At 54.0% G+C, this 12,709-nt stretch overlaps 1 protein-coding gene across 1 annotated transcript in view; it reads right to left on the reverse strand.

Annotated features, from left to right (window-relative positions):
- Positions 1 to 12,709, reverse strand: part of NGEF (neuronal guanine nucleotide exchange factor) — a 43,529-nt gene that overhangs the window by 12,653 nt on the left and 18,167 nt on the right. Inside the window, exons 4-6 of the mRNA XM_008965728.5 lie at positions 3,671 to 3,831; positions 1,807 to 1,959; positions 301 to 430 (exon numbers count right to left, since the gene is read on the reverse strand). Of these exons, the coding sequence (XP_008963976.2) occupies positions 301 to 430; positions 1,807 to 1,959; positions 3,671 to 3,831 (444 nt within the window). The remainder of the gene's footprint in view (positions 1 to 300; positions 431 to 1,806; positions 1,960 to 3,670; positions 3,832 to 12,709) is intronic.

Raw genomic sequence — 12,709 nt, forward strand, 5'->3', positions numbered from 1 at the left:
CCTGCCCCCACCCCTGCAACTGGCAGTGGCCAGCCAGCCACCCCTGTCGTGTCGGCCCATTTGGCTGTCCCCAGGGCCATGCCCACTTCCTGGCTGTGCATGGGTCGGTCTCTCCCCTCTGCGATGGGCTCCCTGGGAGCAGGCGCTGCGCCCTCACTGCCCAGGAACGTGCTTGGCACACATGGGAGGAGCTTAGTATCTGTTGAACCAATAGACCTCCTAGAAAGCTGACAGGGCCCGGGAATGACCACAGCAAAGCCTGGGAAGCCCCGTCTGTGGGTCAGGTGGAGGAAGCTGTACCTGGACCAACAGCTTGAGGCGCGTGATCCTCTGGAAAGGCAGGATGAGGAAGGAGGAGAAGGGCAGCCCCCTGCACTTGGGGTCAAGCTCTAGCTGCGCGATCAGCTCCCGGAAAGCTGCCTTCTCCTGCCTGGGGACACAGACACGTGGAGTAGGTCTCTGAGCTGCAGGAGGCATGAACTGGAGACTCCTCCTCCCCGTCCACAGCCTCCCAGGATCCAGACGACCCACGGGCTCAGAAAACATGTTGATTTCTTTGTTTTTTTCAAAAGGAAAGTAGACTGTTCACATAAAAGTCAAATAACAATAGTGGCTTCACATGCCTGGCCTTGAAGACTTGGCACAATATGCTGTGTGTGGGAGGACAAGGATTCCTTGTGTGGCCAAGTCTGTGAATCAGATGCACAATTAGATGATTTCACCCTGCGGGAAACTGTGGCAAGGTAAACCCACGTCGTGACAGGAACGGGCAGCAGGCTAGAGACACCACCAGGACAGCCTGCACTATTTCTGACAGGTGGGCTCAGCGGTGGGCTGGGCCACAGCGCTGATGAGGGCTGGGAGAGCTGGAGGTGAACTCGGCCCCATGCATGTCAGCAGGGATGGCAGGGACGGCAGGGACAGGTGCTCTGCCTGTCACTCAGCCTCTGTGCTCACACGGCCTGGCGGGGGCCACAGCGGCAGGCTCTTGGGTGCTGTGAATGATTCCTAATCTGCCACATGCTTGCCTTCTCAATGTTTATCCTCAAAAATTGCATCCTGATTCCCTCCAATTCCAATTTTCCTTCACCAACTGTTAAAACATCCAAATGCCCAAAGACTCAGGCTTGAAACGTGCACCATGAACTCCACGTCTTGGTGGAAAAGGCAGTGAGGCGCAATGTGCAGACGCCACAACTGGAAAACTCCCTGGGTGCTTCTGTGTGGAGCCAAGACGGCCTCCCTGGCTAACCCCAGGCACTGAAGCGCGAACCTCAGCGCGCAGAATTCAGAAGAGGCACGCTGGCTGGAAAATTACCTTGTCAACTAAACCTCAGAGAAAGTTTACAAAATGGGCAGATTAGCAATCAATGCCCCGGCGCTGCTGGAGGAGCCTCACTGAGGCTCCTTCCCATCCCCATCCCTGCCCTTGTCGCTAGTTCAAGCCCCATCTCTGATGTCCTGGGCTTTGAATTGTCCACATGACCTCACTTGACCTCAAGCTCTCTTTTCTAACTGCACAGTGCTCTGCTCAGCCATTGGATCCAGGTCCGGTGGATGCTACGCTGATTCTCTTGGGGTCTGGCTGGGCTAATGTTTCTCTAGTGACACCAATACACCCTGGAACGTGCTGGGTTGGGATGCTGTCACCAGTATCCCTGGCCAACTCCGGTGGCTCATGTGGACCTTGGGAACGCAGAGGTAAAGGACCATGAAGCGTCACCGTGTAAGGAGCCTGGGCCAGCACTGGTATGGCTGCCCCGGGCACCTCCCCCTGCCCCTGAGCCCCTTGCCGGGCACACTCACAGCAGCTGCTTATAGGTCCGCTCCTGGTAGGTCTGATTGCTGACGTAGGTGATGTAGACAGAGAAGTGGTCGGCCGCATAACGGTACACGATGTCACACACGTCAGAGATGACGATGTTCTCCTCCATCCGGTGCTCCAGCTCCAGGAGGAACCTACGAGAGGCAGCGGCTTGAGGCGGAGGGTGCCCAGGGGGTACGGTGGGGAATTGTCTCACCAAGGGCAGCATGCGAGCCTGACTTGGACACTGGACATAGCAGTGTGCACGGTGAGTGTACAGGCCGACAAGATCCATCGGCAGGGGCACCGAGCACTGGTGGTGTATTTGGTCATCTTGAAGAATGACTGTGTTTTCACGGGGCTGATGGTGCTGGGAGCACCGAGAGACCTTATCTTTCAGGTATGTGCTGATGTGTTTGAGGATAAAATAGATGACCACGGGGATCTGCTTCAGAAGGGTCCCCTGGGGGGTAGGGACTGGCCCCTGGGCTGACCACTGCTGACACTGGTGAGCAGCGCACATGGACATCTACCTCTGCATGTTTGGAATTTTCCACAGTAAAATACAAATACATAAGACAGAAGTGCCGTGGCAGGGCCAGGCGCAGTGGCTCACGCCTGTAATCCCAGCACTTTGGGAGGCCGAGGCGGGCGGATCACCTGAGGTCAGGAGTTCGAGACCAGCCTGGCCAACATGGTGAAACCCTGTCTCTACTAAAAATACAAAAAATTAGCCGAGTGTGGTGGTGGACGCCTGTAATCCCAGCTACTCAGGAGGTTGAGGCAGGAGAATCGCTCGAACCCAGGAGGCGGAGGTTGCCATGAGTTGAGATCGCACCACTGCACTACAGCCTGGGCAAAAAGAGTGAAACTCTGTCTCAAAAAAAATAAAATAAAAAAGAAGTGCCGCAGCAGAAGCCCAGGGGTCTCACAGGCCACTCTGGCCCCAGTCAGCCATCACCCCCCAAACCCACCAGAAGCGGCTGCCACGAAGGGGTGAGGGGGCTGCAAACAGAAGTGAGAGTGTCAGCGTGGAGGAGAGACCCACTTGGAGGCCCACAGAGAGCGAGCAGCTCCCAGGGTGCCACAGGTGATGCTGAGCGGATCCCCACTGCTCAGAGTGGGGCTGCGCCGGGCCCCGCCTTGGTTTCCCATCTGATCACCAGGCACTGTCCCAGCTGAGCCCCATGTGGCTTCTGGCTGCAAAACTCCATGGCCTGCCCTGGGGATGGTAAGTGCTCTTTCATCCTGGCCACATGATTTGGTTCCTTTCCTTTTCAAAGGATTCAATGGGCAGATGTCTGTCTACTCTTCCTCCGCTGCAGCTCGGCCCAGGCTTCACACAGTCCCTGCTGGAAGCACAGCTCCCAGAGCTGTGGCAAACGCACTCAGGAGGTGAGGATGTGGGAATCCAGGGCTGCACCCTGCACAGGGCCTGAGGCCCTGCACGCGCCATTGGGGCTTTCTGCTAGGGTAAGGAGCAGCTTACATGGACACCTTCTGTCCCTGTCACAAGACTCCCGTGGACCTGCCTGGTTTAAACCCGTCCAACCACCGGTTTGATGCATGAGAGAGCTGGACTCAGCGTCACTCCAACCTGGGGCCAGCAGGATGCTCAGCGCAGAGCTTTGTGTGGGGCACAGGTGCTCACGGGAAGGGATGCCGGGGCACGTGACTGGCCACCCTGCCAGGAGGGGTGGTGAGGTTTGGATTTAGTTCTTCATTTATTTATATTTTATTATGGAACATTCCAAACATCTGGAAGTAGAGAAGCCAGTATCCAGCACTTGTCATCAGTGTCTCAAGCATGTGCCCTGGGGATGAAGGAAGGGCCCTGAGGGAGGTGGCTGTCCCCCCTCTCCTCACCGCTCACTGACGGCCAGCACGTCCAGGACATTGGAGAAGAGGATGTGCGCCTCAGACGGGTGCAGGATCTTCCTTATCCGCTCGTTCTCCATGAAGTGGGACACGAGCAGGTTCAGACTCTTGTAGTAGGACGCCTCGGAAGTGACCAGCTCGAACATGGCCTGTAGCAGGGAGACCCCATGGTTACCGCCTGAAGTTGGCCTTCCACGAAGGCGCTAGCCTTGGCTGAGAGAGAGAAGCAGAGGGAGGCTCAGCAGGGAGTTGAAAGGGAAAAATCGCCTGCTCCTGGGGCCTGGGATGGCTGCTGCAGGGGCAGCTGGTAACACCTGCAGCCGGGAATGGCAGTGAGGCCACTCTTCCTAGGGAGCACACTACCCCTAAGGTGACAGGGCACGGAGGCTACTCCCTGTGAGAGAACACTTACCATACTGACAACTGGAGATAGCCTAAGATCCAAAATATGAACAAGACAAAAACAAGAGAGGTCAGGCTGGGCGTGGTGACTCACTCTTGTAATCCCAGCACTTTAGGAGGCTGAGGCGGGCAGATCACTTGAGGTCAGGAGTTCAAGACCACCCTGGCCAACATGGTAAAACCCTGTCTCTACTAAAAATACAAAACTTAGCTGGGTGTGGTAGCACATGCCTGTAATCCTAGCTGCTTGGGAGGCTGAGGCATGAGAATCACTTGAACCTGGGAGGCAGAGGTTGCAGTGAGCCCAGATCACGCCACTGCACTCCAGCCTGGGTGACAGAGTGAGACTCTCTCTGAAAAAAAAAAAAAAGAGAGGTCAGCCACACACCTGAGCCCGCACAGCTGCCAAGGGTGGCTTGGCCCATGTGCTGGGTGTGCCAGTGGGTGCGAAAGTCAGCAGGTGGGAGGAATCCTGTTCCTCCACGCCCAGCAGAAAAGCGTCAGGGGAAACCGGCCAGTGTCAAGCACGAGTGTCACGGGTGGAATCTGGGGGGATGTTTACCTTTTTACCTTTTGAATCGCCTGATAATTTAACAATGAACATATATCATGGTCTGATTTTATAATGGAACCAATAAGGCGATTTTCATTTTGGAAGAGAGAAAGAAATCCATAACCTGATCAATTTTCTGGAGGTGCCTGTATTCGATGTCATGATTATTACCTGATTGCTGAGCCTCTGAATAGCTGACTAGGATCTAACAGCAGCCCTGCATCTCACGGGTCATTCTGTAAGGCAGGTGGCAGATCCCGGCTCACCTTCCTCCCTTGTTTACAAATCAACCCAATGACCCACCTTCCTCTTCCCCGTTACCCTCTGATACTCCTCGACTTAGGGCGGGTTCAGGTCCCACAGTCGCTTCCCAGGAGGGACAGCAGAGTGGGTTGAACTGTGGCCCCCACAGAAGCTACATCCATGTCCTAACCCCAGCACCTGTGAATGGGACCTTATTTGGGAAAAGGGTCTGTGCAGACATAATTGAGTCAAGGAGCTCAAGATGAGACCATCCTGGGTTAAGGTTGGCCCCAAACCAGTGATGGGCGTCTTTAGAAAAGAGGCCAAGGGAGATTTGATAACGTGACACAGACACACAGAGAAGGCACAGACAGAGATGGGACTGATACAGCCACCAGCAGTTGGAGTTGGTCAGAAGGATCCTCTGCAGAGCTGTCAGAGGGAGCACAGCCTGCCCAGGCTGTGGGAGAATCAATTCCTGTCATCCTCTGCCACCCGGTTTCTGGTAATTTGTTATGGCCACAGAGGAGGTATGGAAACAGAGCAGTGAGGAGCCTGGGGTAACGGTGAGGGTGGGGGTGAGGGTAGGGGTGAGGGTGGGGTAGGGGTGAGGGTGAAGGTAGGGGTGAGGGTGAGGGTAGGGGTGAGGGTAGGGGTGAGGGTGAAGGTAGGGGTGAGAGTGAAGGTAGGGGTGAGGGTAGGGGTGAGGGTGAGGGTAGGGGTGGGGTGAAGGTGGGGTGAGGGTGAGGTTAGGGGTGTGGGTGAAGGTAAGGGTGGGGGTGAGGGTAAGGTTGGGGTTGAGGGTAGGAGTGGGGGTGAGGGAGGGGTGGGGGTAGGGGTATGGGGGGGTAGGGGTGAGGGTAGGGGTGAATGCAAAAGTAGGGGTGAGGGTGAAGGTAGGGGTGGGGTGAAGGTAGGGGTGAGGGTGAAGGTAGGGGTGAGGGTGAGGTTAGGGGTGTGGGTGAAGGTAAGGGTGGGGGTGAGGGTAGGGGTGAGGGTGAAGGTAGGGGTGAGGGTAGGAGTGGGGGGGAGGGTAGGGGTAGGGGTGAGGCTAGGGTTGAGGGTGGGGGTGAGGGTGACGGTCGGTATAGGGGTGAGGGTGTGGGTAGGTGTGAGGGTGAGGGTGGGGGTAAGGGTAAAGGTAGGGATGAGGTGAGGGTAGGGGTGAGGGTGGGGGTGAGCGTGAGGGTACAGGTGAGAATGGGGGTAGCAGTGGGGTTAAGGGTGAGGGTAGGGGTGCGGGTGAGGGTAGGGGTGAGGGTGGGGGTAGGGGTGAGGGTGAGTGTAGGGGTGAGTGTGGGGGTAGGAGTGGGGGTGAGGTTAGGGGTAAGGGTGGGAGTAGGGGTGGGGGTGAGGGGTGAGGGTGGGGATAGGGGTGGGGGAAGGGGTGAGGGTAGGGATGGGGTAGGGGGTGGAGGTGGGGGTCTGGCCCCTTCCCCAGGGTCCTGCCCATCCCCTGCCTCACTCCTTTTAGGGCCGCCCTCCAGTTTTTCCACTCATCAGAGCCCTGACCCAGGGCTCAGGGCTTTGGCATGAAAGCAGGAGCTCCAGGGTTAGAGGCATTTGTTCCCAGAACACAGTGGGCCCTGGAGTGGTGGGGTTTTGCAGGCTGTTTCACTTAATCCTCCCAGGTCCCCCAGGAAGGACAGACAGAAGCTCCCATTTTACCAAAAGGAAACAGACACAGAGAAGTGAAGTTGCGTCCTGAAAGTCACGTGGCTGGATGCTGGAGGAGTGGAGATGCTGCCACCTCCCAGGCAGCGCAGGGGTTTGCTGGGCATTTGATGCCCGCCTGCAGGAGCTCTCACTGCTGCTTCCCTGCAAAGCTCTGCCCACCCACCCACCTGGCAGAGCACTCTAAAATAAGGGATGAATCTGGAAGCTGGGAACACCCCACAGAGAGTTCACATTGATGTCACTCCAGGGCCAGCGGCCAACTGCAGACCCCGAACCATCAGCAGCAGCCAGGGCCCACTCGGCCCCCAGTGTCTGCACCTCACTTGAGACAGCGACGGTCAGAGATGAGATGCCGAAATGAGCCTGTGGCCTCTCCGTGGCCATCCCCACGTCACATCTGCCTCATCTACCTAAAAAGCAGCCACAGCAAGCACACAGCAGCAGAACTGCAGCCCAGCGCTGACTGGCAGCAGACCCCGGGTCGGCCAGTATCCACCGACACAAAAGTGAGGCTATGACGGGCAGCCAGTTTCCCAGAAGCTTCTCAGCTACAGATGCTGTTATGAATTCATTTTCCTGCTGCTAAATTTAAGTTTCCTAAGAAAATGTCAAGCAGTTACAGCTCACAAGTTCCAAGCAAACATAACTCACAAAACTAATACGAATGATACCAAGGGGAAAACCCCCATGCCCACAGCGCCACATCACAGAAAAGCATGCCATTAAACCACATGGCCCTGAAGGATGCCTGCTAGAGACACCTGGGATGACACCCTGGCTCTGGATCACCCGGATCTTCTGGCCGACAGCATCTCTGTCCTGATCTTCAGGGCCAGGGGAAATGGCAGGTAGGGCCTTTCAGCTGTGGGCCTTGGCCTGAATCCCTGCTAATCGGTATGGCTGAGGCTCATTCCCCAGAACTCTCACCCCTTCTCATCCATTTACAGGCAACGTCACCTGTGAATTTTAGCTTCCAGGATGTTTGTCTTCATTTTGTATGTCAAATTGTTTGTCATGTCGATATGGCTATCTTTTCCTTATCGATATTACTTTTGCTCTCATTTAAGCCTCTACATGGCAGCATAGAGCTGACGAGGGATCCAGGCTCTGCTCGCTCTTCATTCATTCACTCGTTCATTCCTTCGTTCCACAAATGCTCACTGAGCATCTGCTGAGCACCAGGCACTGGTCTAGGCACTGGGCACTCAGCTGTGAATACAGCAAGATTGGCTTCCCATGGCACTTTCGTCCCAGGGTAGTGGAAGGAAGTGTGAGCCTGTGAGGGTGAGTGGGAATGAGTCTATGTGTGCATAGACATACGCGAGTCAGGGTGTGAGCATTAAGGAATGAGAGTGCATGTGTGGGAGATTGTGGGTGAATGTGTATATGGGTGTGACTGTGTGTGGAAGTGAATGTGAGTGAATGGGTATATGGGTGTGGCTGCGAGAGCATGTGTGTGTAAGTAAATGTGAGTGACTGTGAGAGCATGTGTGTGAGTGAATGTGTATATGGGTGTGACTGAGAGCGTGTAAGTGAATGAGTGTGTATGTGACTGTGAGAGCATGTGTGTGAGCGAATGTGTATATGGGTGTGACTGCGCGAGGACATGTAAGTGAATGTGTATATGGTTGTGACTGTGAAAACGTGTGTAAGTGAATGTGAGCGAATGTGTGTGTGACTGTGAGGACGTGTGTAAGTGAATGTGAGTGAATGGGTATATGGGTGTGATTGTGTGATGGCATGTGTGTGTGTAAGTGAATGTGAGGGAATGTGTATATGTGTGTGACTGTGAGGACGTGTGTGTAAGTGATTGTGTGAGAGTGTGTGTAAGTGAATATGTATATGGGTGTGATTGTGTGAGAGCATGTGTGTGTAAGTGAATGTGAATGAATGGGTATATAGGTGTGGCTGTGTGAGAGCATGTGTGTAAGTGTGAGTGAATGTGTATATGGGTGTGATTGAGGGCGTGTAAGTCAATGTGAGCAAATGGGTATATGGGTGTGGCTGTGAGAGCATGTAAGTGAATGTGTGTGAGTGTGTGAATGCATGTGTGTGTGACAGTGTGAATGAATATGCATGAGTGTGTGTGTGAATGTGAGTGTGAATGGGTGTATGTGTGTGAACATGTGTGAATGAGTGAGTATGAGGGTGGGTGTGAATGTGTGGATGTGTGTGTGAATGCATTGTGTGTGAATGTGTAAATGAGTATGAAGGTGGGTGTGAATGTGTGAATGTGTGTGAAAGAGTATGAGAGTGTGTGACAGTGGGTGAATGTGTATGAAGGTGAGTGTGAATGTGTGTAAATGAGCATATGTGACTGTGTGTGTGTGAATGTGTGCGTATGAGGGGGCGTGTGAACGTATGTATCGTTACTGCAGAAGCTCCTCCTCAGGGAATGTGCATGTAGCCTGGACCCGACTGTCTGAACCTCTGCTTGGTCTGGGAATGGCGCTCTCAGCTCTGTTGCTATCTGCCAGTATTCACGTCACACTTCCTGGCTTTCCTAAGCCCATTCCTGGCCTGGATTCCTTGTGAAGATTCAACTCCGGTCCAGCCTGGGCTTTCTTCAGGCTCCTCTTTTGTGATCTCTTGCTGATGGGTCAGGGGTCTCCTTTGGTTTTCACACACATGCTCTCACAGTCACTCATATACACGTTCACTCACATTCACTTACACACACACACACTCTCACAGTCACTCATACACACATTCACTCACACACACACATGCTCTCACACAATCACCCACAGAGGCACTGGGAGCCACGCTGCCCGTGGGGCCAGGACCAGGGCCTGAGGCCAGGTGAGCAGGCCCCCTCTCAGGCCGCGCGGGTCACGGGGCTGCTCTGGGGTGGTGACGTCCCGCGGCCTCAGATCAGCCAGGTCCCGGAGTTAGGGCCGCCTACACCACCCTGTTCAAGTCACACATTTGAAAAACAAAGGAGACCCCCGACCCATCAGCAAGAGGTCACAAAAGAGGAACCTGGACACCAAGAAAAGTCTGCAGGAAGCCAACCTGCTCCTGATGGAGAAAGGCGGAAGCTTTGCCAGCCCTAACACCCAAAGAGCGACGGGCTTTTACGCAGCCCGTGGGCCCCAATTCCCTGTTCTTTAAGGCAGTTCAGCTTGTCCTGCAGTTCACGGTCAAACATGGGCCATGCTGCCTGGCCGGCCGGGCCTACAGTGTCTGTCCTCGGAGTCCCACTCCTGCCTCCGCACTCGGATCAGACCTGCGTTCCCCACCCTCAGCAAAGCTCGAGGCTGCACGATTTCTCCTCCCGGCTCTTTACCTACACGGTCTCCTTATGATCCAGGGTTCTCCGTGGACCCCTGGGCCGTGCATTCCAGCCTGATTTGGGTTGTTTTTTTGGCTTCTCCCGACCCCTGTGTTAACAAATCACTGCTGTCTCTGATGCTGTGACCTTCGATGCGTTGTTGCAGCTGCGTCACCAGGGTGATATCTGCAGGGGTCGGAGCCAAAGGCCAGCAGACCGTGGACTGAAGGGCGGGCTCACTGGCTGCCCTCCACCTTCCTCACGGCCAGGAAACAAAACGTAGCCCCTTCCCCACAAGGGTTCTGGGAGGTCCCTTCCCATCTACCCGTGTGCCAGGCCCTCCCGACACGGGTCACCCCCAGTCCTGGGCATCAGGGCACTGGCCTGGAGCCCAACTTAGTTCACTGGCTTTTGCCTGGAGGGAGGGAGGGGATGAAGAGAAGGCCAGGCAGAATGCTAAGGGTTTAAGGCGTCCTCCCTGGACTCCCTTAGAGGCCGTGGGGACGTCGCCGTGACACCTCAGCACAGGCCCTACCATCCAGGCTCCGCGTCTCCAGTATGCTGCTGGGAGCTATCAGGGCCACCTGGGCCTGCTGAAGACCCGGCCTCAGTCCGTCCTCGGCAGGGCAGTGGCTGGGGGGGGGGTGTGGTACGGGGATCACCGTGGCCCACTCCTCCCTCTCCTCTAGCAGCTGGGGCCAGAGCCAGAGCCAGGGGCGCAGGGCGCTCCCAAGCTCTCCACTCTCTGCTCCTGCCCCACGGAGTCTTCTTGCTGCAGCCGCCCTGGGGTGATTCACATCCTCTGTTCCCCAGGATGACTCAACAGCAAGGTCACAAAGTTGCCTCGGTGCCTGCTGCCGGTGCAGTCATTTACACGCTGCAGGCATCAGGATGCACGGAAGTGACTTTAAAAGGCTTCCAGTTAAGAAGAAACCCCTCAAAGGCTGTCCTCCTTCTGCAGACAATGATGATGAAGTCGGACTCCAGAGCCGGAGCCCGAGCCCAGCCCGCTGCAGCGCAGTTTTTAGTGAATTCGAGGCCGGACTGAGCAGGTCCCGTGAGCAGCGTGGGGAGTGGGGGCTTGGCTGTCTGATGGGGGAGTGACAGCTAACCCCTTGGGTTGCTAAGGGACGAGGGGAGTCACATATTCAACGCAGCCATGGGATGCAGGCGCTGGGGGCCCAAACCCAAGCCTCGGCACTCACACACATCACAAATGCCAATTACTACGTTTTCTCAAGATGACCTGTTAATAAAATCATTTGCAAAAATGTTTACATGCTAAAATAAGTGTGTGTAAATTTAAAAAGACACATGCTTGAGAACATGTTCAGCCTGCCTCATGGCAAGAGAGATGTTATGTTAAAACCACAACGAGGCCGGGTGCGGTGGCTCACACCTGTAATCCCAATACTTTGGGAGGCCCAGGCGGGTGGATCACCTGAGGCCAGGAGTTCGAGACCACCCTGGCCAACATGGTGAAACCCCGTCTCTACTAAAAATACAAAAGATTAGCCGGGCATGGTGGCCGGTGTCTGTAATCCCAGCTACTTGGGAGGCTCAGGTGGAAGAATCACTTGAACCTAGGAGGTGGAGGTTGCAGTGAGCTGAGATCGCGCCACTGCACTCCAGCATAAGTGACAGAGTGAGACTGTCTTAAAACAAAACAAAACAAAAAAATGTTTAATCTAGCACACTGGGTAAAGAGAAAATAGCTGGGTAATGCACCACATTAGTGGCAGGGGACCGGCACACTCATATGTGGCTAGTGTGTGAAGGCAATTAGGCAATACCCTCTCAAAATTTAAAGAACATTTAACCTTTCACCCAACAATCCCACTTAGTAATTCCCTTAGCATTCCACTGTGTAGATGTTCAATCTTCCATGAGTATAAATAATGCTGCAATGAACACTCTCAGTACCCGGTATTTCCAACTGCAAATATCCATCAACGGGGACGGGTTAAATACATTATGGAACATCTGAACAGTGGAGCCCAGAAAACTGCAAAAACGAGGGGGCTCTATTTGGATGGAGATGGAAAGATATGGTCAGTATTTTAATACTAGTTTACATTTGTGTGACATGAGGGCACACACACACACACACACACACACCTGAATATGTGTCTGACGAGGGAACTGGGTGGCCCAGGACAGGAGTGGGAGAAAGACTTTCACTGAGAGTCCTTTTGCACCTTTTGAACTTCCTGTCAGGTGCATACATTTTTTAACCAAAAGATAAATTTAAAAAAATGCTACCTGCCTACTTTGCTACTTTGTTAAAACAGGTATTGGTATTTGCTTTCTAACGCCTAGCTGATGTTTTAGGTAATGGCCACATCCACCTCAAAGCACCAAGAAAAACTCCCTGCCGTCTCCACTGTAGGACTCATCTGCTGAATTGTTGAGGGTTTAATCTAAACAGAAAAATATATAATTCAGTAACAGTTGGTAAATTAATTATCACAATTTAATTTTTTGGATAGAGGTCCATCATATTAAAATCCTAAGTAATTTCTTTCTAAAATGCACAATTTTCTTTTGGGAGTGGGGAAAGTAAACACACTTAAGTTGTGAAACAGGCTGGAAAACAACAAAAATACAACTCTGTATGTCAGAGGCTGTACAGATGCAGACTGAGCTGCATCGCAACTTACAGCTGTAAAAATTACAGTCCAGGCAACACAGCAAGACCCAGCATCTACCGAAAGAAAAGACAATTCGCCACCCTGTGGTTAGGCTGCATCAGGTGACCACAGGGCCCCTTGCTTCTCGCTCCCCAGCAGGACAAAGCCATTAGTCCTGTCTGGGCATGCGGGGGCCGAGCCGCACCCCACAGCCTGGGCAGGCTGTGCATATATGAGTGTGTGTCCCT

Source organism: Pan paniscus, chromosome 13 (assembly GCF_029289425.2).
Source record: "Pan paniscus chromosome 13, NHGRI_mPanPan1-v2.0_pri, whole genome shotgun sequence".
Classification (NCBI taxonomy): domain Eukaryota; kingdom Metazoa; phylum Chordata; class Mammalia; order Primates; family Hominidae; genus Pan; species Pan paniscus.